This window comes from Manihot esculenta, chromosome 17 (assembly GCF_001659605.2).
Source record: "Manihot esculenta cultivar AM560-2 chromosome 17, M.esculenta_v8, whole genome shotgun sequence".
Lineage (NCBI taxonomy): Eukaryota > Viridiplantae > Streptophyta > Magnoliopsida > Malpighiales > Euphorbiaceae > Manihot > Manihot esculenta.
In genome coordinates this window covers 26,819,001-26,844,137 of record NC_035177.2, presented here as the reverse complement: position 1 = coordinate 26,844,137, position 25,137 = coordinate 26,819,001, and the positions used below count along the sequence as shown (strand labels likewise).

Below are 25,137 nucleotides of genomic sequence, written 5' to 3'. Positions count from 1 at the left end.
TACCGGCGGCGTCCAACAGATTAGACTCCATATGGGTGATTGTGGACAGACTAACCAAATCTGCTCACTTTATTCCTGTCAGGAGTAACTACTCTGTGGACAAGTTGGCGCAGGTGTATGTTGATGAGGTTGTCAGGTTGCATGGGGTTCCTGTTTCAATAGTGTCTGATAGAGGACCTCAGTTCACCTCCAGGTTTTGGCGGAGTCTGCAGAATGCTATGGGTACCAGGTTGGATTTTAGCACTGCTTTCCATCCACAGACGGACAGACAGTCAGAGAGGACCATCCAGACAATAGAGGATATGCTCAGAATGTGTGTGCTAGATTTTGGCGGTTCTTGGAGGCAGCATCTACCTCTGGTAGAGTTTGCCTACAATAACAGTCATCATGCTAGCATAGGGATGGCCCCATATGAAGCTTTGTATGGAAGGAAGTGCAGGTCGCCTGTTTGTTGGGAAGAAGTTGGAGAAAGGGCCTTGGCAGGGCCTGAGCTAGTAGAGATTACCAGCAGAGTGGTACCCATAATCAGAGAAAGGATCAAGACTGCTGCAAGCAGGCAAAAGAGTTATGCAGATGTCCGCAGAAGGCTAGTAGAGTTTCAGGAGGGGGATTTGGTATTGCTTAAGGTGTATCCAATGAAAGGGGTGATTCGGTTTGGAAAGAAAGGTAAGCTAGCTCCACGGTACATCGGACCCTTTGAAGTCTTGCAAAAGATTGGGAGTGTATCGTACAAGCTGGACTTGCCTGCTTCAATGGAGAGAATCCATCCGGTTTTCCATGTTTCTATGTTAAGGAAGTTCGTGTCAGATCCGGGCAAGGTTCTCAGTGAGCCTGATGTGGAGATCCAAGAAGATCTCACCTATGTTGAGCAGCCAGTACGGATCCTAGACACCCAGATCAGAAAGTTGAGAAACAAGGAAATCCCGATGGTGAAGGTCCTTTGGAATCACCACAATATCGAGGAGTGTACCTGGGAGACACGGGAGTCCATGCTCCAGTAATATCCTCATCTCTTCTAAGGTGAGTGTTATGTGTTTTGTTGTGTGTTCATGTTTTATGCTATGCCATGTTTGTTTGGTGAATATTCGGGGACGAATGTTCTTAAGGGGTGGAGAATGTAATACCCGGCTAGACTCCGGTATCGGAATTCATATCGTCCGGTGGAATCTCGGATGTCGGAGACCTCTAGAAGGGTAAAATCATGTTTTTATAAAATGTTTTAATGTATTTTATGGTTTTAAACAAGAAAGAAATTAAGTTTTGAATGAAAATAACCTTGGGAGGAAGACTCAGGTTCGGCCGCCGAACCTCAAGTTCGGCTGCCGAACACGCATGCGCTTCGGGAGCGCTTTAGGCCCCCGAAGGCATAAGTGAGGGAAGTCCAGGTTCGGCCGCCGAACCTTAAGTTCGGCTGCCGAACATGGCATGCATGCGGAGGCACGTTAGGCCCCCGAAAGTGGCCTGGCCAGCCACCTATAAAGGGATCCCCATGTCCGAACGGGTGAACTTTTCTCCCCGTTTTCGGCCAAGGTGAGTTCTCCGCCGTCACTCATCGATTTTGAGCTTCTTCCTTCAAGTTTTCACGATTTCTTATGGATTTTAACTTGGTTTTTGAAGATTTCGAGCTTAGATCGAAGTTGTGAAGCTTGGAGACCTCAGGAACCCATCTTCCCCAAATCTCCAAGTTAGGTCACACTCTCTCTCGATCTTCAAGAGGTAAGAGTCGATCTTGAGCTCATTATATGTTTAAACAAGTTTTAAGTTGATTCATAAGGTAGAAATGCATGTATAGGTCTATGTTGAGTTATTGTGCAATGTGGGTTGTTTATGCATGTTTGATGTGCTTTGGTTGGGGTTTAGGTTAGTTTGAGACCCCTTTATACTTGTTGGCTTGCGTTGCTTGTTGTAGAATAGGTAAATGCATGATGGAATGGTTTGGGAGGCATTTGTGCATGAAAGAGGCTGAGTTCTGCCCTTAGGAAGAACTCAGGTTCGGCAGCCGAAGGAACTTTCGGCCGTCGAACCTGCCTGTGGAGGCCAGTCTTTGGCTGCCGAACCCTGCCCCTGAAAGTGGACTTTCGGCTCTGGAGGGAAGTTTCGGCCGCCGAACATGCATGAGTTTCGTCTCTGGAGGGAACCTTCGGCCGCCGAAAGTGCCGCCGAAGGTGCATGACTTTCGGCTCTGGAGGGCCTTTCGACGGCCGAACCTGCCGCCGAAAGTGCCCTGTGCAGCCCTCCTTTGCATGTTTTCTATGATTGTTTTGAGGTGTTTTAAGGGGATTTTGGGGAGTATTTTAGAGTCATGTTCTTGTATGTTTGGTCCCTCATTTGAGTCCACCTGTGTAGGTTCGGACCGAGGAACCGAGGACCCCAGCAGTGAGTCAGCTACTCCAGTGTCTGGTCTGAGCTAGCCAGAGGTGAGTGGAATAACTCTTTATATTTTAAAGTAAATAATGGATATTTCAGCATGATTCACGCATCATGGATACCATGTGATATGTTAGGGTGTTTGCATTAGTATTCACGAATATGTTGCATTGCATATTATGTTGTTGATGTGGATGAATGTTGAGTGATCCATTAGCCCTCGTATGTTATGTCAGATATGATGATGATAAGGTATGGAAGTCCAGGAAGACCCATTCTACGTCCCTGGCACTATGTAAGAGAAAGTCCAGGAAGACCCATTCTACGTTCCTGGCATCTTGGAATGTTATGTTATGTTATGTAAGAGAAAGACCAGGACCCATTCTACGTTCTGGCACTAATGGAAATGTAGAGGGCTATTGGTGACAAATTCATCCTTGATGTGATTTGTTTGTGATGTGTTGCATTTCATGAAAGCATGAACTTTTAATATAATGTTTTATTATTCTGCTCATTGGGCTCTAGTAGCTCACCCCACTCCCTTAATTCCCCAGGTGTGCATGTACGGGATAGACCAGGAGGTCAGCTAGAGTAAAGTCTTGATTATGTAATAGCTAGTGGTGGACATGATAAATGTTGAAATGTAATGTTTAGTACAGTCATGTAATGAATAGTATTAATCAGTTATGTAATGTAATGGTGTTATTGAGGATAGAATTGTGTTTGACCCTAGTATGTTGCTAATCCCTTTGAGTACATGATTTTAATGATGTTTATGTAAATCAAACTTAATACATGTTATGTCACCCCATTGGAGCATTGATGAGGACTCCAAGGAGGGGTTAATGTTTATGATTATGTTTATGAATAGTGCATGCACAGGTTGAGTTTGGTGAATGAATGAAAAGAAAAGTTCAAAATTTTTATGTATGTGTTGATCATGTATGGGATTAAACAGGTGTACAGGTGGTATGTTAGACTTGCTACGGGTCCCGACGACTTTATGCCGATCTGGATCCTAGCGCCGGTAGCGGTCCGGATTCCGGATCGTTACACATATCTTCCGGTCTAACCCGGAATCAGGAAGGAGACCTATCCATCCATCACGTGGGATCACCCGCACGCGCGTCCGGGAGAATCAGGGGCCGTTACGCATGGGGCAGCGATCTGATTTCCTCGTACGTCCATATCAACGTGACAGGACAGGTGACCCAATGACATACATTCTGTTACACGTCACTAGCGGATAGAAGGAAATTGATAAAAGGAGAAATAGTCTCCTCCAAGGATAGACTTTTTTCCAGTTTTACAGAACACTTGTAAAACCCTATTTTCTGGATCTCAGATCATCATATATTAATTAATTATTTTGTTAGATTTTATTATTAAATATTTTATTATTTAATTTATATAAAAATTTATTAATTTTATAAAAAATTAATTAATTAATTACTTTTTCCGTATTGAGATATTTAAAATATTTTTTATAATATTTAATAATAAAAATTAATAAAAAAATTAATTAATGAATTTTTTAAAATATTAAAAAATAAAAAAATAATTAATAAAGTTTTAAAATGTTAAAAATATTAATATTATAAAAATAAATAATAATTTTTTTTAATTTCATAGTTTAATTCAAATCATGAAATCGAATCGAAATTTTAAATTAGAATCACTGATTATAGAGTATTCTTTATTTTTATGTGAAATAATCAAATTCGAAACAAAATTAATATTCATTTTAATTTTAGTTTGATTTTTGATTACTAAAATTAATCAATTTATAAAATAGTCCTTCAAAATCGGTGCATAAAGCAAGTTAATTTATTAAATAATTAAATTTATTTATTTTTATTTATAAAAAGTATTATTTACATTTAAATATTATTTTATTTTATTTTTTATATTATATAAATAAATGTATTTTATACAATTTAGTTATTTAATAAAATATATATTAATGATATTTAAGACTTATATTTATTTATTTATATTTTATTTAATTTTATTTAAATTTTATACTTTCAAATTTTTGAAATTGGATTTACTATTTGTAATTTGAATTTAATTAAAATTGAAATCGTAGCCATCGGAATCGTCAAAGACTGAAATACTTTTCAAACTGTAATAAAGGTCCGGTCCCAATTCAATTTGTAAATCGAATCGAACTGCTGGTTCCGGACCGGCCCTTGGGCAGGTCTAGTCTAGACTATCAAATTAATTTAAAGAGGAAAAAAGAAGCCGAAACGCAGCGTTTCGTCCCAGTCCGCTTGGATTCGTGGTTGATCATTGATGCCGTCTGCAAGCAGCAAAAGCCAAAGGGCTCCAAGCTAATAGGGCAAAGAAGAAGCAAAAGAAGAAGAGGGAAGAAAGAGCCCACCACTGCAGCTAAGTATGGCAAAGAAGACTTCAAAATCCAAGAAACGTAGCTCTTCTTCAGCTTCCTCTGCCTCTTCTGACGCCATCAGAAAAACATCTGAGAGGTAGCTATTTACACTTCTCTTCTTGCCCCATTTCTATTGGCATTTATATGAGTTTTTCTGCTGTATTCTCTTTCGCATTTTCTTTATCAGTGGTCATCATTTCTTTGGCTTCTAAAAGAAACCCAGCTTGAGAATAAGATAAATTAGAAGAAATTTTTGCGAATTTTGTGGTTTTTGCTGTTTTGGGTTGCTTGCTTTTGCAAACGCACCTTGACGGTGAGAAATAATTGTGTTGGCGTAGTTTAATATGGCTTTTAATTCTGTCTTGCTTCGTTGTTGGGTTCCAAGTGATGAAAACGAGAAGGTGGGTGGTTTCTGTTTGTTTTAATATATCACTGTATTAAATTGCTAAATAGATAGAATTTTCACATTTTTGTTTCCACTTAGCAGTGATAAAGAGATGAGACCGAAGCCAGCAATGAAGCCGAAGAGGAGGTCGAAGAAGAAAAGTGTGAAAATTGATGCTAAAAGGCCTAAGAAGCCCCCGACTGCTTTCTTCTTCTTCCTGTATGTGAGTTTTTCCTTCTCAATCTTGTAATCCTTTTATTTCTTTCTCATGTTCTCATTATCTGCTAAACAACCAAATGAAGACCTTAACAAATTAGTTTATATACTTTCTGACTTCTGATGGTCTTGAAACTTGTTCATCTTTAAAAATTTTCTCTAGTTTTGTGGGATTTCCTAATTAGCACTTGATGCTTATGGCTCTTTTTCCTTGTTATATGGTACCAATTGTATTCAGACGCCAAGTAAAAGAAAGCTGTATAGTATTTAATTCTTTTGAGAACAGTATATATTCTTGTGTTTTTCCACTTGTTGAATGATAATGTCTTATTGAAGTAACTGCTCTCCAATAAATAAGCATGGTATACTTTGCTGGGATCCGTGGCAATAGCTATGTCTGCTTAGTCTTTCATTTTTGTGGTAATTTTGTTATTTTCGCATGTATCATTTTACTGTTGCTTTAACTAGGTTGCCTTATTAACTTTATTAATTTATGGTATTCCCACCACATATTATCAATAGTTAGCTAATTTCATGTGACGACTTGGAGCATATTTGCTGGGCCTTGTCTTAGATAGATCCTATATTCCTATTTCGTATGCTTTTCTGATTCTTCTTGGCATTGCTATTTTTAAGCTAATATGTGGACAATCATCATTGTTGCCTTACTGAACTTGTTCTTTGTAAGTTCTAGGTGACTACTGATTGGTTCTGTTTGGTATATATACAAACATAAATACCTTTTTTGCTTCGCCTGCTAACTAAATTTTACTTTGATTTTGAAGGGAGGATTTTCGAAAGGATTTTCAAGAGCAGAACCCAGATGTCAAGTCAATGCGTGATGTATGTTTATTTATTTAGTACTGCTTAGCTTAGTCTCTCTCTTTTGCTTTCTCTACTTATGCACACACGCTCACAGGCATTTTTCTCATTCACTTGTGAGTGAATTATGTAATAATTTCTCTTTCAGGTCGGGAAGGCATGTGGTGAGAAGTGGAAAACAATGAATTACGAGGTTTGTGTTCACCACACTTCCAATATATATGCACGTCTTTTCGGATGAGTAAATAACACTAAAGAGCACCAAAAGGGTGGAGACTAAGTGTGTTTAGTGTTTACCAACAATTGCCAGTGTGATTAATTTCATCCAAGCAAAGTTATACTAATTGAAAAGTATGATTTTTGAGGGTTTGCTAAAACCTTCGAACTATGCATTTAATTTGGTGGGTTGAGGAAGCAAGGTTTTCCTCTCAAAAGTTTTTTAATTGTAATACTTTTTTTACCCTTACTTTATAACCTACTTTTCTCCATGGTAAGAATATTCTGTAACTTTAATATTAGCCCTCCTTTACCTTACAACCAAACAAGATTTTGGATGCTTAGCCACCATTCACCATGCCTCTTCCTCAAAGATATGTAGGCTAAATATTTAATCTTATCTTCCTAGAAGTTACCTTAGCTTGCTTTCAATTTTGCCAATCAAGGACGTGAGTGACCGAGTGTTATAACTAACCCGAAGTCTGTATAGGATAATGACTACAAGTGATCATAAATAATGTTGAGACATAGTGAGATACTGAAGATTTTAATTCGTGTGACTAGTATCTGTTGTAAAATGAAGATTATAAGAAAACCTTTGCATCTAAGAAGCACGTAATCTTATTACTTAGGAGTTTACTTTCTTCTTATTTAGTATATTCTACAGTTTAAGATGGTTCAGTAGTTTATTTTTCAGTTTTTTTTACACATATAATGGATTTATTTTATGGCATATTTTTGGTTTTAGTAATAGAATAAAGGTTGTTTAATGTGAGAACTTGGGAATCTGTAACATTACTAACAGAACTAACTCCAGCTGCCATCTTTTCTGTTAATTCTTTGATGCCATAAATTCCACCACTTTGTTAATTCTGATTGTGTAGAATCTGGATCACTAATAGCAGGACCAACTCTAGCTGCCTGTCATTTCTGTTAATTTTTTGATGCCATAAATTTCACCACTTTGTGAACTCTGATTGTGCAGAATCTGAATAATTAGTTCTGGAAAAAAGTAGAAATCCTAGCCCCAGTTGTGGGGAAAAAAGATCTGGAAACAACAACCTCAAGAACACTAACTGCCACTTCAATGGATCACCTTTTGGAACTTGATCTTTGCAGCCACAGGGCCTATCAGAATAACCTGCTAACAGAAATTTTCTGCATGTGATAGGAAAAGGTTAAATACTATGATATTGCCACAGAGAAGAGAGCTGAGTTTGATAAAGTCATGGCGGAATATATTAAGAAATTGGTAAGACTTTCTACGCATCCTTTTCTATTTATTTATCTTTTATGAAGAAACTAGTTACCTTTTGTATGCCTACTTATGTCACAATTTTAATGTGGTCAAGTTACTTTCATTGCAGGAAAATGGTGAAAATGAAGACACTGACGATGACTCTGAGTTCGATGAGTAGGTTCTAGGATTGTTGCATTAGGTAATCATTGTTTCAGTAGTAGGAGTTGCATCAGGGTTAAAATTGTATATCAACTTATGAGCCACTTTGGTTTTCTCTTTTTCTTGAATGTGTTTGTCTGTGTCATCCTTGTGTAATTGTGTATATTACTACTTGGCAATTGCATCTAGGTGATTGCAGAGTAGATTTGATGATTAACATGAATTAAAATTAAGTGAATGAGAAAATATAGTATCTTTTTAGAATTGTTAATGTTCCCAATTGTTGAATTAACTGTTTCCTTTGGTTTCTATACTTTCGCTTTCTAAATTTATCTCGCTACTTTCTTATGCCCTGTTTATTTACTTGGTAAAAGTAGATGTTTATTAAATAAATTGATTGAACGACCAGAATCATTAGATTAGAGATAACTTTGGGGACGCAAAAGCTTTTGTTTTGTGAGCGTGCAGGGAGAACGTAATGGCTCCTACTTCTGGGGTTTTTGCAAATTTAGGGGCGGGGCAATTTAATTTTGCGGATTTGGGGTTATGAAATTATAATTTGCCGATTTGGGGTTCGCCCGCCACGTGGCGGGCGAAAAGAGAGTCTGGCGCTTCTTTGAGAAGCGCCAGACCCTGGCGCCTCTCAAGGAAACGCCAGAATGTCCTGACGCCCTGGCGCTTCTTTAAGAGGCGCCAGGGCCGCCACTCTGGCGCCTCTTAAAGAGGCGCCAAGCATGTCCTGGCGCCTCTTGAGAGGTGCCATGCATGCCTGGCGCCTCTCAAAGAGGCGCCATGCATGTCCCATGCATGGCCTAACGCCAGATGTGGCCCTGAGCTAAAAAATAAATATATAATAATATATTTATATATAAATTTAATTTTTTAAAAAATAACAATAATAATAATTAAATTTAATTATACAAAAATGTACAATAATATTTTGAATGATATCTAATGCTAATGATGACTATGCAAATGACCGTCCGTGCCACAATGTCTTGGTCTCCTCTCATGAGGACGTCTTGTGTTATACCGACGCCCGTCAAATGATGGCTCCTGTTGAGTTTCTTAAAAATTTCCAACATCATCGTCAGCCATAGATATATTTAAATCAGGAGGTTGAGATCGATGTCTTGAACTCTCCCCAACAACTGGATCCTGAGTTGCAAAACCGAAATCTCCTGAATAAGGGGTTGCCGAAAATAATTCAGGAAAATCCGAGGAAAACAAGCTAAGTCTGCTTGAGGGATCATCCAGTGATTGTCGAGGGAATGCTGGAAAAACAGACTCTGATGGAGTATGTGGTTGCGCAGGAGAGAAGAAGTCGAACGACGTGGTAGCCATGCCTTCCCCTCCAGTCTGATCGTAATTGGAAGGAGTTGGAGTAAACGACTGAAAAGGCATAGAAGAAGGCCCTGATGTCCATCCTGTATACTGACTATGAAAATCGTCTCCATAAGTTGGCATTTGTGAAGATTGACCTAATTCTGTATATGAGCCGTATGGATGGAATGCAACTGGTGATGGTATCTGCATTACACCAAGATTTGGCGTAGGCTGTGGAATTTCCGTCTCCCTTGATGGCCTGGTAGTGTGGCGACGTTGTCGTGGAGCATTCCTGGAGGAGGAGGGTGCGTCATGTACGTCATCCGGAAGCGGTTGGGAAGGTGGCGCCGGCTGTGGAGGTGGTACTTGGGAAATGCGATCGAACAAACGAAGTGCATAAAACATTGAATTAATTGCATTTCCAATCTTATCTACTGTTGGGTGACGAACTTGACTCGCCCATAAGCGGCAGTTCTCCAGACCATCCTCTTGCAAAATGTATTTATTAAGATATGTATCCCAAAAGTTAAGTAAAAATTTTTATAATTAATAAAAAAATCTTCGCGCCCCTTACCACAGCGCCGATTGATGCACCCTTTTGAGACACCCACCGACGTGCAATCATTCTGTACCATTCCATATACTGTGAGTGGTAATGTAATGGCTGTGTCATAGTATTGCTGGCCACAATCCGTCGGTGCCTTGATTCCCAGAGCGTAATCCAATGTTGGTTCTCGGTAATCCAGTTGGTAGCTGAAGAAGTTAATTTTATTGAATGCATATCATCTGTTTGACGTGGTGGTTGTGGAATGGGTTGAGAAAATCCAAATTGTCTCAGCACCCTGTCAGGTTGATGCCACTCAACAATATGAAAACAAATCAGTGGAACAACCGATCTCCATATTTGTCTACCCTGTAGACAGTAATCTGGCATAGCATCCACCACATCATCAGAGTATGGCTCCCATATAAACTGTGTAGATAAGATAATGTCAAAGGTAAAAATGATATAATTTGAATTGACATGTAATTTAAAGGTATACAATGATGACCTCTTTGGCTTCCATGCGGTCAAGTTGGTACCGAAGTTGCACCAGCACATGCGTTGTAACTTCGGTAATACTTCTTGCATTACTCCACCTACACAATTTAGAGTTTGGAATTAGTTACAAGATGCTGGATTTCATGGTGTAATTACAAAATTTACAGCACATACCGACTGCCAATTGGTGTATCTGGAAGGGGATGTATCTGGGAGATGGTAGGGGCTATTGTCTTGATTCTGTCCCATGCCCAAATCTGTAAAATATGAAGTGGCCCGCCAACTTGCTGCACTTGTGATGATGTTGCTCTGCAAAGCTCTTTATAAAGCCAAGCAAGGCAGGCTGCACCCCAACTATATTGACCACAAGTATTGAAATTAGCGAGTAGTGGCAAAAACATTAGATTGACCCTATGAGCAGACCGATCAACGAATAGCGATCCACCAATTAGGCGTAATAGGAAAGCTCGAGCATGCCTCTGGATAGTGACATCATCAGCGTACTCTGGAATTTGGTCAAAGTTATCTCTCAACCAGGTGAGTGCAACAGTATTTCCCTTCATAACTTCACGATCCGGGACCAACCCAAGCAAATCTTGACATAGTAATTGCCAAGGCTGTCCTGTAGTCCCAGTAACTGCATTGCCATCAATAGGTAATCCAGATATCAGACCCATATCTTGAAGTGTAACTGTACACTCCCCATGGGGTAACATGAAAGTATGTGTTTCTGGTCTCCATCTCTCAACCAAAGCTGTTATGAGGTGGTGATCTAAATGGAAGAACCCTAATCGAACAGCTCCATAAAATCCACTAGCACGGAGATAAGGGATTAGCCTGTCATCAATATCATGACCGTGTAATACAGTAGATGATCGTCGGCATGTGATTACACCGGCCTCTTGTGGATCATCCCACACGACTTGGGACCTATGAGATGCTTGGAGATATAGCAATGAAGTATCACGTGGTCCTGGGTTAATAAATAATCTATTGTCATTTGAGCTGTCCATTCCTGCAAAGGGTTATTACAACTGTCAATTCCTTATGTCAATAATTTGTATTGCTATACATGAGGATAACAAATATATGGTTAGCAAAACCTTGTTCCAAACAAGCATTAATTTGTTGATTTGAAAAACATCGCTTGTGACCATACCATGAACAATTGTTTGGGTCAATATATTTGTGTATTAGAGTGTTATGACTACTATATTTTCTCTTTCCTCTGCTTGATTGGCATGCTGATGCCACACGAAAATCATCCCAACAGGTTGACATTTTTCTTGATGTAACATGCGTAAAATGTCAACTGGATAAATATCATAAACAATCAATGAATCACAACAAATTACAAATTTTATCATAAAATAGGCATGTCAAAATCATAAATTTTTGTTCACAGTACATGTCTTTTTATTATGTCCCGACTGGCCACATATAGAACAGTGACTTTTTGCAGGAATATTAACTTTCGCACCCCTCCAGTCCATTTCATTTTGAATTCTCGATGACTTCGGTCGCCCTTTTTTCCTTATTCGGTTCTTGTTTGGAAAAAGTGGTAATTCATAATCTGCAGGCCAATAGTCTGAATTACCTAATGGACTGAACATGTCTTCGTAACATTTAATTGACCTTTCGAGAGTGTAGTAGCTATCAACGAATTGCTCATAATCCACAGACCTCGACGTGCAGGCTGCTATGGCATGTGAACATGGGATACGCATCTCTTGAAATTTTCCGCAAGTACAGGTCCCTTCTATAAGCTTAACAACTTGTTTCTGACCAGTTTTAGAACTTCGAACTTCAACAACCAAATCATCACGATTAAATATCGTAACACGATGGCCATTTGCTGATTGTGCATTTTTTTGTATGATTTCAGCAGTTGACTGGGTGAATCTATAGCCCTCTTGTTGCTGCCGATGAAATTGACTCCTTTTTGTATCGAAGTAATGCACACATTGATAAAATATTTTTTCAACCATCGCTGTAATAGGTAAAGCTCGAAAGCCTTTCAACATTCCATTGACAGACTCAACAGTGTTAGTCGTCATTGATCCATGTCGCTTTCCACCATCGTGGGAACGAGTCCACTTCTCCAAGGGTATCTTCACAGCCCATTGAAAGGTCTCGAGATTGACTTCCTTAATTTTATTCATCGCGTCATAGAATTTTCTCTTTTGGTTATGATTAGCTGTTACGATAAAAATATATCATTGAACATGAATAGGTAGAATAAAAAAAAAATTGAAGATAATTATAACATGCAGATCAAGTTTTACTAGCCTTTCGCAAACATTCCTTCATTGTTGCATTCTTGAATTTTGTGTTGTAATTGCTCAAAATGTGCCGTATGCAGTATCGATGGTGTCCACTAGGTGGTTGCCACCAATCTTGTTCCATAGATTTCTTAATTCCAATGTGTCGATCAGAAATGACACATAAATATTCGCGTTCTGTGACATAAGCTCTCAAACAAGACATGAACCATCCCCAATTATCTGAATCCTCCTTCTCGACAATAGCAAAAGCTAATGGAAATATCTGATTATTTCCATCAAGCCGGGTCGCACACAATATACACCCATTATATTTACCGTATAGGAATGTCCCGTCAACAAAAATTACTGGTCGACAATGCTTGAATCCTTCAATACATTGACGATAAGCCCAAAACATACGATCAAATACACGAGAAGTCCGATCCAGACGATCGTTTATGTAATGGGGATCATCTTCAATTACGAAGATCGAACCAGGATTAAAGTGGCACACTGCATTCATGTACTTACGGAGCCTTCATACGATTCATCCCATCCGCCAAAAATTTTCCTAATTGCAAATTGTTTTGCCTTCCAAGTTTTTGAATATGATGGTTCATATCTAATTTTATCTCTAACTTTTGCCTGAAGTGTTTTTATTTTAATTTGTGGTTGTTCTTCTATCATAGGCAAAATAAATTGACATAGAAATTTATTATCCAATTGAGGATGATCTTTTTCAACCATTGGATTCGAACAAGTATGCGGTCCATTATACGATACAATTTTCCAAAACTCAGATCCCTCCTTCATTGAAGCACGCATATGCCATTTACAGTTATGTTTTTTATTCTTGCATATAATACTATATGTTTTTCTCTTTGTCTCGTTAGAACAGAATTGATGATGTCTACGCAAATGATATTCCTTTGCTGCTGCCATTACAGCATCTCTGTTTGGAAAAATCATCCCAACAGAAAACTCCATATTCGGACTCCAAAACATATCATTTGGTGGCTTTGCATACGGGTCTACACGCATTAATTCAAAATCTATTTCTGAAAATGGCGGTGGATGCACTAGTGGCAAAATAGGATTACTATACTGAGCAACATCATTATCATCACCTGATAACAATTCGTCGTCCTCAATCCAACCACTTTCGTACTCATTAATGTCAGATTCAGATAATCTCTCTAAATCAAAAAATTCATCAACTTCATCCACACCGTCATTAACAATACTATCAACACCATTAAAGTTTATGTCTTCAGTACAAAACGCAGTAATTGGACTGACTGTAATTTCATCGGCCTCTTCAGTATTGGAATGGAAATTACAGTGTGAACTCGTTTTTGGATCAGTATTAGAGGGACAGCACAATCTTCGTTCTGATTTCTATGAATATCTCTAACGACATCGACGTAAAAAACTATGCTCTCAGACCCTAGTGTACTGACGTAATCGAACATCATCTCTACATCGGCATCGTTCAGCAGTTTAACTAGTTCAAATTTGTAATCGTTACCACTAATGATTGGTTTCCTATATTCAATCTTGCATATGAATTCGTTGTGGTCTAACAAATTTGTAGAACGAACTATTTTCATGAAAAGATCCTCATAATTCAACCTTCGTTTCATACGAAAAAATTTGTGCTGGCCACCAACATACTCGTAACCTAATTCGGTTCTAATAACATTACCATCCCAGTGTACAATTCCATATGTCGGAAAACTCATTTTTGTCAAATCTATCATACGCATTTCAAACAAAACATAGATTAAGTATTTAATTAACATTAAAAAAAAGTGCAATATATTAAAGTGCAATATAATTACTCATACCTGTTTGTTTTTAATAATTCGATATTATAGCCTTACAATGAAAATTGTACCCCAAACTGCAATATCAAGAGCTGAAATCGTTAGGACAAATCCCACTTTCTCCTCCATTTTCAACGGGAAAATAATTATATTTTTTTAATAAATTTATTACTTATAAATACTTATAAAAATTGAAACTATTGTCTAAATGTATATAGTTTATATAAATTTAGTATCTATTTATAAAAAATTCGATTTGTATAAATATTTTATTTTTTTACAATGTCATCAACAAAATAAATATTAATTTCAAAAATTTAAAATAATATTTCAAATTTTATTTTATTTATAATTCTTATAATTTTACTGGCATTATAAATAATATATATATATATATAATTATATTTATTTATTAGTAATTGTTAATATAATATATTTATGTTAAACAGTTATTCTATGAAAAATAAATTTCATTTTGCATATATAAGTAAAAGAATATATAAGTACAATGTAAAGTTCATTTTACCCAGCAGATTTCTAAATAAATACAAATTACAAAAAATTAATGTTCAATTATTTATTTTATATTTTATTATTTATCTATTTAAAAGTAAGACAGATTTTTTCTTTCATATTTTTCTTTCCCTCTTAAAGAGATATAATCCTAATTTATAGTATAAAAAAAAAATTACCTAAAATTATTGCAGCAACCCATAAAATAAAAAAATAAAATTTGAAGATAATTATAATTTTTTATATTCAATGGTTCGTATGTATTAATTAAAAAAAATTAAAAGTAACATCAACTAAAATAGATATACTATATAAAAAAAAAGGTGCATATTAATAATTATAATACACTACATAAAATATAAATTAAATCAATAAATAAAGGTAATGTATCTAACCTTTCAGAAATTGCTATTGAATTTGAATTGAGTGAATTTTAGTCGGTGTAAAAGAGAGTTAATATGAGGAGAGGAGAGTAAAATAGGGCGTCGGGTGGGAGTGGATAAATGGAACGGGCATGGATAAATAGGGCGCCAGGTTTGTCGGGTAGCGTTCTGGCGCCACTTAAAGTGGCGCTAGAACGCTTTTCATGCTGTCCCGAGGCGTCAGCATCCTGGCGCCACTTTAAGTGGCGCCAGGATGGTCTTCTTGCTGTCCCGAGGCGTGCACGCCTCGGGACAGCATTCTGGCGCCACTTAAAGTGGCGCCAGGAGTGGTCTTCTTGCTGTCCCGAGGCGCCAGGAGCCTATTCTCTGCCTCTGCCATGAAGAGACTTCTCTTCATGGCAGAGAATCTCTGCCACCTGATGCCACTTTGACTGGCGCCAGGAATGGGCTTGGAAATCCCTGCCATGAAGCGACCTCTCTTCATGGCAGGGAATCTCTGCCATGAAGAGACCTCTCTTCATGGCAGAGAATCTCTGCCATGAAGAGACCTCTCTTCATGGCAGAGAATCTCTGCCATGAAGAGACATCTCTTCATGGCAGAGAATCTCTGCCAGGCGCCACTTTAAGTGGCGCCATGAGTGCACGCCTTGGGACATGATGTGATTTTTTTAAAATATTAATTATATTTATTTTTTAAATATTAATTATATTTATTTTACCTTTTTTTTTCAAAAGTTCATATATTTTTAAATTATTTTTATTTTTTATTCATAGGTGTTATATTTTTTAAAATATTAATTATTTTTTTTCATTAATTATCAAAATTAATTATTTTTTTCTCATTAATTATATAATGTTGTATCTTATAATTTACTATAATGTGATTTTTTTATTAAAAGTTAAATATTTGATATATGTAAAAAGTACAATTTTGATATAATTTAAATTTTCATTATATTTATAATTAATTACAATTCAATGAAATATTTTGTTTTTATTTCAAAATTAATTATATAGTAGCGTGCATTATAAAATAATACAACATTCAGATTTTTTTTCTCATTAATTATTAAAATTAATTTTTTTTTCTCATTAATTATATAGTATTGTGCCTCATAATGTACTACAATGTCATTTTTTTATTAAAAGTTTAATATTTTACATATGTAAAAAGTACAATTTTTGATATACTTTAAATTTTCAATGCATTTATAATTATTAACAATTACATTATAAATTTTTTATTTTATTTCAATTTTTTTTATTTTCAAAATTTCGTTTATTTTTAAATTATGTTTATTTTTTATGTATAGGTATTTCATTTTTTATGATTATAATACTTCAAATATAAATTTTAAAATTAGTCAAAAAATTAATTATGTAGTAATGTGCATTATAAAATAATAGAACATTCAGATTTTTTTCTCATTAATTATCAAAATTAATTATTTATTAAAAATTATAATTTTTAATATACTTTAAATTTTCAATGCACTTATAATTATTTACAATTAAATTAAATATTTTTTATTATATTTTAAACTTTATTATTTAAAATCAATTACTTACATATTATATTTTGTACTTTTCATTATAAGGACAGTTTAAGTTATTATTCAATTACATATTTACAAAAAATTTAAAAATAAAAATATACATTTAAAATAAAAAAAGATATTACAAATTTAAAATACTAACTCATTACATATATTTTCAATTTTCTATTTATTTTTACATTTGCTGAATTTGCGACCTTCGCTTGAACGTTTAGCGGATTTAAATATTCTTCCCCTTCTCTTTTCCAAATAATCATACATATTCGCTTTATAACTGGTATGTTCACCTCCTTCTAAAATTAATAAATCAGTTAATATAATGTTAACATTAAATATTAAATTTAACTAAATACGTACCTCTTAATCTTTTATTTTCTCTTTTACAAAATTCTTTTTGCGAAATAGGAAGACTGTGTTGTAAACGCATCCAAGGTGCATAATCTAATTTTTCATAAATACGAAAATAATAATTAACTATATCAGAATAATTTTTAATTTCGAGTTTTGACCAAATAAAATTTAAAATTTTAAAATAACATAATGGAACAGTTTCGATCAAAACATTCACCATTTCTATATTCCGCATATTATAACCAGAATAAATTATTTTTTGCAAATAATAATTAAGCCATAAAATATGTTGATAAAAATTATTTTCAGAATCTATTCTTAATTTATATATTTCTCTCCACATTTTTTTCACTCTATTTTTAGCTAATTTACCTCGTAAAACTTTTGGAACAATATAAATATAAGCCATAAATTAATTAAAACACAATAATAAAGATAATAAAAAAGTGTGAAAATAAATTATCAGAAAAGAAATAAATTAAAATAGATGAAAAATATGAAAAACAAGAGTAATCAGATTTGTGGTGGAGGAGTATTAAGTAAAAGGAGAGGGAAAATACGAAGAAGAGCAAGGAAATCAGAGTGAAATTACAATGGTGGTGGAGGGGTATTTATTGGAGCGGGGCACGGGTGTTGGCGCCTCTTTAAGAGGCGCCAAGTCCGTGTCCCGAGGCCTGACGCTGGCGCTTCTTATACAAGCGCCAGCAGCCTCGGGACACAGACTGAGGCCTCGGAAAGCGTCAGGCAACGCTTCCCGAGGCGCCAGGGTCATGCTGGCGCCTCTTTAAGAGGCGCCAGCCTGACCTGGCGCTTCTTTAAGAAGCGCCAGGTCACCTAGGCGCCTCTCAAAGAGGCGCCAAGACTTCAAATGGCGCCTCTTTGAGAGGCGCCAGCGTCTGGCGCTTCTCAAAGAAGCGCCAGACTCTCTTTTCGCCCGCCACGTGGCGGGCGAACCCCAAATCGGCAAATTATAATTTCATAATCCCAAATCCGCAAAATTAAATTCCCCCGCCCCTAAATTTGCAAAAACCCCCCTACTTCTTGGTAGACAACTCAGAATCTTCAAGGATTCAGATTTTCTGAATGGCTTGCTGTATGGCAGGTTATAATCCTTGAACTATAGTGATTAATAGTATGGGATATTCCTTTTGAAAAATATTAGTTAATCTGCACTGTACAATATCATCTAGACTGGTATTTGAAGCGAATAAAGTATCTTATTGGTTGCTTGGGCGTCTTCCCCTGAGAAATGAAATCTTCTCATTCTGCAAGGGTATGCAAAGCTGAACTGGACCGGTCAATCCAAACAAATCACTAATAATTTATTAAACAATGTTAATAACCATATGCAGTTGATGGCTTTTGGTAACATATAAAATATAACCTTATCTAAAATTGCGTCACGTATATCCCATAATAGTACTGTGGAAATGATATGATCTGAACCATTATACAGGATACAGGATGAGTAAAGGCATTTTAGAATAGTACTAGGAAATGATCTGATCTAAATTATCATACAGGATGGATGTCTTTTTAGAAGGCTGATCAGGAAAATTAGGTCAATAAAAACCCTCAGTGCCTGAAAATACTACTCACTCCTTGTCTGCTTCAATCTCTTAACTTTCTCCGATCTCAAAATACCTCAATTACTGAACAATTACTCCTCATTTACTAAGCCCATTCAATACCATTTACTTCACCCTCAATCTCGCATCCCATTTTCAGGTCCACATGTCTTGATCCTACCCCTGTGGATCTATCAGCTATCAACTTCCGAGATCCTTTTATTTAGAAAGTGGATATCATTGTTTGACATGCTTCCTGGGACCTACCCTTGCTAGTATTTTGCATTTCTCCTAGCCTTTGTATAATTTTTGTTTTATATTGCTTAACTAACAGAAGCAGGATGATTTTATCATATCATCATCAGTTTAATCACATGGAAAGACTTCTGGACATTTTACTTGTGCTTTATTCTTGTGGTCATAAACAAACAAGAAATACTCTCGGTTTTACAATGTCAAAATTCTCTCTTCAGGTGTGGCATGTCTATCAGCTGAGATGCCTAATGAATCTGCAATATTTCTAACCTCTGCGATCATTGCAACCACTTCATTTAGCTTGTTAACTGCTGAGCCCACACCCTGAGATAAAATGTGGCTAATGTGAGTGATTAATACCACCAAGGAACACTATTTCTACTAATCGGTATAAATTATATCCAACTACTGGTACAGAAAATGCTCACCACACCAGAAGCCCCTGCTGTGATTGCCATTGGTGCTGTTACTGCACTAAGTCCAGATGAACACATTACCGGAATTTTGACAGCTCTCGAAATCGAATAGGCTGCAGCCAAGGTGGGTGTTGCCTAGAATTACCAGCGCGGTGATTGCAAGTTTGTCAGTTCAAACAATAAAATTGTCATAAAAACAGAGATTACTTTTATCTGTAAGAAAAAGTACAATACTTTTGTATTGCAATAGAAATAGAGGATTTGCCACTTGTTCAAGAAACCACAAGTTTCTTTCATTTTACCTTCTCAATCAGACCGAGAACACCAGATTCTGAAGGATTAGAACATTTTCCTCCTTCAGTTTGTATAATGTCAGCACCTTCCTGTTCCAAAAGCTCTGCAAGCTTCACCTATTTGTAAAACAAGGAAAGAATAAATACTCACTTATTTCACATCAGATATCTATTGAAGCGGTGATGTTTATTACCTGGTCAGGAAGGCTTAGAGTGTGTGGAACAGTAACAGATAGTGTAACAGATGGAAGGATCCTTTTAGTATGCTTTGTTAGATTTAATATCTGCAGAAATTACTTCTGAAATTAAGATAACATTAATAAAAATAGCTTTTCTGAATAGATGGAATTCAAAAAATCATGGTTCCAGGAAATAAAAATTGCAGTGGCTGTGATAAGAGATATCAGCCATTTGCAAAAACAACAAAGAAAGCTGCACTATTGTTTTTTTTTTTCTCTTGGAAACCTGCTCTGGAGAGAAAACTACTCCCTCATCATAAAACGAATCATAATTCCCAATTTCCACCTGCAAAGGCCAAATGCATCAATCAAAATGCTTTCTTATTTTCCAGACAACTTGGGCAGAATTCCATTGAAAATGTGCTTTAAAGCTAAATGAAATGGTAGGACAATGAGTGAGTTATCAAACCATCAGTGCTCCTGCTTCAACTGCAGCCAGAAATGCTTCTGGATCAACAGAGGAAACACAGACCTGGAAATGGAGGTAACTCCCAATCAGAAGGAGTTCTGAAAAAACAGAAGGTATATACAATGAACACATTGGAGCTTTATCATGATTTCAAAAGAGGTGCAACGATTCACTCAAGTAGAAAAGATCATAAAACTTAATCTAAAAAGAGTAACTAAGCATCAGTATTATCTTTAAAAAAAGATCAAGCTATCTTTTGAAAATTCATTACCGGAAGAGAAGTTAAGCTACTCGCAAGCTTCACCAATTCTGGGTCACAGGCTATATCCACATGAGTGGCTCCCCCCTGCAGATTTCATTAGACTCAGTGACACAGGATCAGAAGAACCCTAGCTGAGAATTTCCAGTTTTCTTTTTTTGATAGAGCTGAATTGTTAAAAGCATCCAAATGACAGATTTCAATGGTTCATTTATAAATAAATTACATAAAAGAATAAAAATGTGAAGCTGGCCAACCTTGTCTGCAGCAGTAACAACTGAAGCAACATTATCTTTGTTAAAATTCTGCAAACCTGAGATTATCTGTGCATTAAATATTTCCAACAAAAAGAAAAAGTTAGAAAATAACTTAAATTCTAGAATTGGGACTCTACCAATACAAATATACCTTGAGAGCTCTTCGTTCGTGGAAGTCCTTCAACACTGATTCTTTGGTAGCTGAGAGAAGAGCTCTTGTAGTTAAAGCAGCTCTTCTCTTGAGAGGTGTACATGGTTTGGAAGCAAGAAATTTTCCTAGAAAAGGGTTGTTGTTTGGCTTGAGAAGAGCGTGAGAAGATGAATAAATCGGCGAGAAGATTGAAGAGGAGTTCATGTTTCTTGTTTTGCCTCTCACTGTATTCTGAGAGATGAAGAGATAAGAGAAGATAATTTTTCTGACTGCCCTCTGAAAAATTTATAAAAATCAACCTCTTTTCTGTCCAATATTAGTTGAGCATGACAAAAACCAATAAAAAACAAATTAATATTTTACACATAATTTAATTAAAAAAATTATTATTATATATAATTTGAGACAGGGAAAATTAAAGCATTGTTTTTTTTTTTAATTTTATTTTTATTTATAATCTAGTGATATCTTTTTTAAGTTGGTGTAAGGGCATGCTCAAAAAGAATTAATCCATTTATATTTAAATAGAGGGATGTATTATAAATCACCAATTTAAATAAAAGATTCAAATATTTATTAACTTATTATTTACATTTAATAAAAAATATATATATTTAATAAATTTAAATTTAATACAATTATATTAAATTAATTCTAATTTAATTAAATTTATGATTTTAATTTATTAAATTTAAACTCATTAAAATTTTATTTAATTAAACTAATAAAAAAATAACTTCCTAAACTTCTTCACAAGGTTGAGAGAGACTAAATGCAGAAATATATTAAAAATAAATTTATATTAAACATACTTCCATTTAAAAATTAAAATTTCAGGAGTAATGAAAATTTGACATTTTTATTAGGTCAGTTGCTAATCTATTGATATTATATTATCACGTCCATAAATTTTGGAAATATACAGCAAAAAAATATTATCGTGAAAACCGATTGCGGGCCGGAACTGCCCCCGATGAGCTCAGGACAGGGCGTAACAGCGTGCCAAGACTTCTTGTTAGACAAGCAAGATAAGAAGAAACAAGAAACAAGTAGTTATCCTCTTAGTGAGTTGGAGAACGTAAGCAAGTTGTTCATCAATAACAGAAAGAATCAGAGGAATGCGAGTAAAAAAAGAAATAAAAAAACAAAAACAACAGAATCTAATTGTGACAAAAAACTGGAGCAAGAGCAACCAGAAAAAAGACAATACCACCCCAAGTTCAACGGGTTACCATGAATTCTAGTTCACGCCTCCATGCTCACAACCATTTTCTTCTTTTTTTTTTTGTTTTTTTATTTCTCTTCCTCCCTCCAATTTCTCTACATCAGCTGCGAGTGGAGGAGGACTACGTAGCAGCTGAATTATGGATATCAATAACCCGCAAAATTTCTATCATATACCGGAAAATACCACTTTTCATTGTTATATTGTGAATATCACTGCAGAAAATGGCTTTTGGCAAAGTGAAAACCCCTTGACTCAATCCCTTCCTCTCCTCGCATGGCAGCTTTCCATCGTCATCATGATCAATCGTCTTCTCTTCTACCTCTTCAAACCTCTGGGGACCCCTCGCATTGTCACAGATATTCTGGTAATTATCAACTATATTCCTTTACTCTTAATTAATTGACAAAAAACGGAAGAAGAACTGCGAAATCTGATGAGATTGGTTGTGGTTTGTTGCAGGGTGGTCTAGTGATGGGACCAAGTGCCTTAAGTAAAACCTATTTCTTTGCTGTGATGTTTCCTTTGAGAAGCATTTTCATAGTAGAAACGATGGCCTACTGGGCTTTGACGTGCCACTTATTCTTGGCTGGTTTAGAAATGGATATGTCTTCTATCTTTCGCTCAGGCAAGAAATCCATCAGCATCGCCGTCGTCGGTACTCTCCTCCCCTTCATCATTGGCATTGCCCTTCATTTCATTTCCAACGGTGCCAAGGAAGATCCTTACAGAAGCGTTGGTTGCATCTTCTGGGGCGCAACTCTCACAGTCACAAGCTACCCAGTAGTTGCTAGGGTCTTAGCTGATCAAAAGCTCCTCCACACTGATATTGGAAGATTAGCCATGTCAATTTCTATTGTGAGTGAGCTTTTTACATGGCTTCTTCTAGCCGTTCTTATACCAGCACGAGTGAACGCATTCAACGCAATACTTTCTCTTGCTTCAACTGCTGGCTTTACAGTCTTCTGCGTCACACTGATTAGGCCAGCTCTTGGCTACGTAATTAGCAAGACTGCAAACGGAAACAAGCACAGCGAGTATTATCTAAGTTCTATTTTTGTGTTAATTTCTTTCTTTTCTCTGGTGAGTGACATGCTAGGGACAACCTCCATAGTTGGGGCTTTCATTTTCGGGATCATAATGCCAAATAGAGAACTTGCAAGTGAGCTTCTTGAGAAATTTGACGACTTTGTGAATGCATATATGTTGCCTCTGTTCTTCTCAGCTGTCGGCATTAGTCTAGAAATTTGGAAAATAAGCAACTGGGCCTTAGCGTTGCTTCTAATAATTTTGTGCTGTGGGGCTAAGATTGTAAGCATTTTCTTGGCTTCTCATTACTACAAGCTGCCTCCTCAAGACGGTTTTGCTCTTGGAGTTCTTATGAACACCAAAGGCATCTTGGCTTTTGTCGTCCTTCACATGGGCATCAACAAATCGGTAATTTCCACACTCTCTCTGATAAAATTTCATTAGTCACTCACGAACCAATAATTTTTGCAACTGATTGATAAATTCTTTCTAATGAAAAGAGATTATGTATGCAAAACATGGTGCAGTTGATGCGAGAAGAAGAATATGCAATAATGGTGCTTTCTCTTCTACTAATGACTGGAGCAGTCCCATCTATAATATCCTCCATTTACCACCCCAGCAAACGTCATTCACAATACAAGCAGAGGACAATACAGAAAGCAAGACCAGATTCAGAATTCAAGTTCCTGGCTTGTTTCCAGAGCAACCGCAATGTCTCTGGCATGATCAACATCTTAGATTGCTCCAACGCCTCAAAAGAATCATCTCTCAACGTCTTCGCCCTCCACCTCATCGAGCTTACTGGCCGTGCCTCTGCCATGGTCATTGTCCACAACCCCAACAAGAGAAGCAACAGCCGCAAAAACGCGTATTCCGAGCAGATAATTAGTTCTCTCACAACTTACGCCAATCTGAATGAGTTTGTCACTGTCCAGCATTTAACTGCATTGTCCCCGTTTGCCACCATGCATGAAGATATTTGTAGTCTAGCTGAGGACAAAGAAGTGAGTTTCTTGATCCTCCCATTCCACAAGCTACCAACTCCTGATGGAAGATTGGAGGAAGATGGCAGCACTTCATTTAGAGGTGTAAATCTAAATGTGTTAGCTAATGCACCTTGCACGGTCGGTATCTTCGTAGACAGAGGATTTGGAGCTACTGCAGAATCCAACCTCGCAATGCGCCAGATAGCCATGTTGTTCATTGGTGGCCCTGATGATTGCGAGGCATTATCATATGCCTGGAGAATGTCAATGAACCATGGAGTTTGTTTAACAGTTATCAGGTTTATTCTTGGAGATAGAACAGATCTTGAAGTAGCACAAGCACCAGTTGGAAGTTCCCAGAGATCTGTATCAACAAACATGGACAAACAACGAAGGCTGGACGATGAGTTTGTAAATGAGTTCAGGCTCAAATCTGCAGGAGAACAATTTGTATTCTATGAGGAGAAGGTGGCAAACAATGATGAAGAGCTAATTGCAGCTCTAAGTGGAATGCACCATGTTTATGATCTGTACGTGGTGGGTAGAGGGGAAGGGATGAACTCGGTTCTCACGGCTGGATTGATGGATTGGTGTGAATATCCGGAGCTAGGGGCAATGGGGGATTTGTTGGTTACTTCAAGCTTTGCACAGGGTTCGGTTATGGTATTGCAACAATATAATGCTTATAAAGATGAAGATGAAGATGAAGATGAAAATGAAGATGAAGATGGTACAGACATGGTGGATATAGAAAAGTCCACAGAGAATGGAAGGGAACAATAACATTAGAGGATAATGATCATGGTGGTCTTGATGAGGTGGAGCATTTGCAGTGCACAAAGTGAAGGATCGTCATCTTGTTAGTGATGAAAATCTGTAGGATCGATATGAATTGTTTCTTTTTTAATTTTCCTCATATTATTGTGTACATTTGTTTGGATGATGCAAAGCTGAGATGGTGGAGTAATATTGAGTCAAAATTTGTGGGCAAA

The 25,137-nt window shown here is 36.5% G+C and overlaps 4 protein-coding genes across 5 annotated transcripts; 2 read left to right on the top strand and 2 right to left on the bottom strand.

Annotated features, from left to right (window-relative positions):
* Positions 1 to 4,634: 4,634 nt before the first annotated feature.
* LOC110604622 (high mobility group B protein 14) lies at positions 4,635 to 8,053 on the top strand. Of its 2 annotated transcripts, none has more exons than XM_021742877.2 (6): positions 4,635 to 4,853; positions 5,241 to 5,360; positions 6,143 to 6,200; positions 6,328 to 6,372; positions 7,567 to 7,647; positions 7,763 to 8,053. In XM_021742877.2, the coding sequence occupies exons 1-6, from the start codon at positions 4,765 to 4,767 to the stop codon at positions 7,811 to 7,813; spliced, it is 444 nt and encodes a 147-aa protein (XP_021598569.1). In that variant the 5' UTR covers positions 4,635 to 4,764; the 3' UTR covers positions 7,814 to 8,053. The 2 variants fall into 2 exon arrangements, with proteins under 2 accessions (XP_021598569.1, XP_021598570.1); XM_021742878.2 differs by having other exon boundaries at positions 4,638 to 4,853; positions 5,244 to 5,360.
* Positions 8,054 to 12,945: 4,892 nt separating this feature from the next.
* LOC110604902 lies at positions 12,946 to 14,168 on the bottom strand. Its single transcript, XM_021743190.1, has 2 exons — positions 13,726 to 14,168; positions 12,946 to 13,669 (listed from the first exon to the last, which is right to left on the bottom strand). The coding sequence occupies exons 1-2, from the start codon at positions 14,166 to 14,168 to the stop codon at positions 12,946 to 12,948; spliced, it is 1,167 nt and encodes a 388-aa protein (XP_021598882.1).
* Positions 14,169 to 18,951: 4,783 nt separating this feature from the next.
* Positions 18,952 to 21,191, bottom strand: LOC110604545 (uncharacterized protein ycf23). The gene is made up of 9 exons (XM_021742753.2): positions 20,903 to 21,191; positions 20,752 to 20,817; positions 20,507 to 20,581; positions 20,236 to 20,298; positions 20,053 to 20,112; positions 19,782 to 19,871; positions 19,597 to 19,704; positions 19,307 to 19,429; positions 18,952 to 19,202 (listed from the first exon to the last, which is right to left on the bottom strand). Exons 1-9 carry the CDS (start codon positions 21,104 to 21,106, stop codon positions 19,071 to 19,073), a joined length of 921 nt encoding a protein of 306 aa, XP_021598445.1. The 5' UTR covers positions 21,107 to 21,191; the 3' UTR covers positions 18,952 to 19,070.
* Positions 21,192 to 22,129: 938 nt separating this feature from the next.
* On the top strand, positions 22,130 to 25,137 carry LOC110604374 (cation/H(+) antiporter 15). The gene is made up of 3 exons (XM_021742512.2): positions 22,130 to 22,494; positions 22,590 to 23,564; positions 23,684 to 25,137. Exons 1-3 carry the CDS (start codon positions 22,267 to 22,269, stop codon positions 24,926 to 24,928), a joined length of 2,448 nt encoding a protein of 815 aa, XP_021598204.1. The 5' UTR covers positions 22,130 to 22,266; the 3' UTR covers positions 24,929 to 25,137.

What these genes read in the sequence shown, in the direction of transcription:
- LOC110604622 (XM_021742877.2), top strand. Translation starts at nt 4,765, where the DNA reads ATGGCAAAGAAGACTTCAAAATCCAAGAAACGTAGCTCTTCTTCAGCT. An exon ending in ATCAGAAAAACATCTGAGAG is followed by an intron (nt 4,854 to 5,240) that starts GTAGCTATTTAC and finishes GTTTCCACTTAG; the next exon opens with CAGTGATAAAGAGATGAGAC. An exon ending in GGAAAACAATGAATTACGAG is followed by an intron (nt 6,373 to 7,566) that starts GTTTGTGTTCAC and finishes TGCATGTGATAG; the next exon opens with GAAAAGGTTAAATACTATGA.
- LOC110604902 (XM_021743190.1), bottom strand. Translation starts at nt 14,168, where the DNA reads ATGAGTTTTCCGACATATGGAATTGTACACTGGGATGGTAATGTTATT. An exon ending in AAGAGGCCGATGAAATTACA is followed by an intron (nt 13,670 to 13,725) that starts GTCAGTCCAATT and finishes TGGTGTTGATAG; the next exon opens with TATTGTTAATGACGGTGTGG.
- LOC110604545 (XM_021742753.2), bottom strand. Translation starts at nt 21,106, where the DNA reads ATGAACTCCTCTTCAATCTTCTCGCCGATTTATTCATCTTCTCACGCT. An exon ending in TTGTTACTGCTGCAGACAAG is followed by an intron (nt 20,582 to 20,751) that starts GTTGGCCAGCTT and finishes TGAAATCTGCAG; the next exon opens with GGGGGAGCCACTCATGTGGA. An exon ending in TTGAAGCAGGAGCACTGATG is followed by an intron (nt 20,113 to 20,235) that starts GTTTGATAACTC and finishes TGGCCTTTGCAG; the next exon opens with GTGGAAATTGGGAATTATGA.
- LOC110604374 (XM_021742512.2), top strand. Translation starts at nt 22,267, where the DNA reads ATGGATATCAATAACCCGCAAAATTTCTATCATATACCGGAAAATACC. An exon ending in GCATTGTCACAGATATTCTG is followed by an intron (nt 22,495 to 22,589) that starts GTAATTATCAAC and finishes GGTTTGTTGCAG; the next exon opens with GGTGGTCTAGTGATGGGACC. An exon ending in ACATGGGCATCAACAAATCG is followed by an intron (nt 23,565 to 23,683) that starts GTAATTTCCACA and finishes AACATGGTGCAG; the next exon opens with TTGATGCGAGAAGAAGAATA.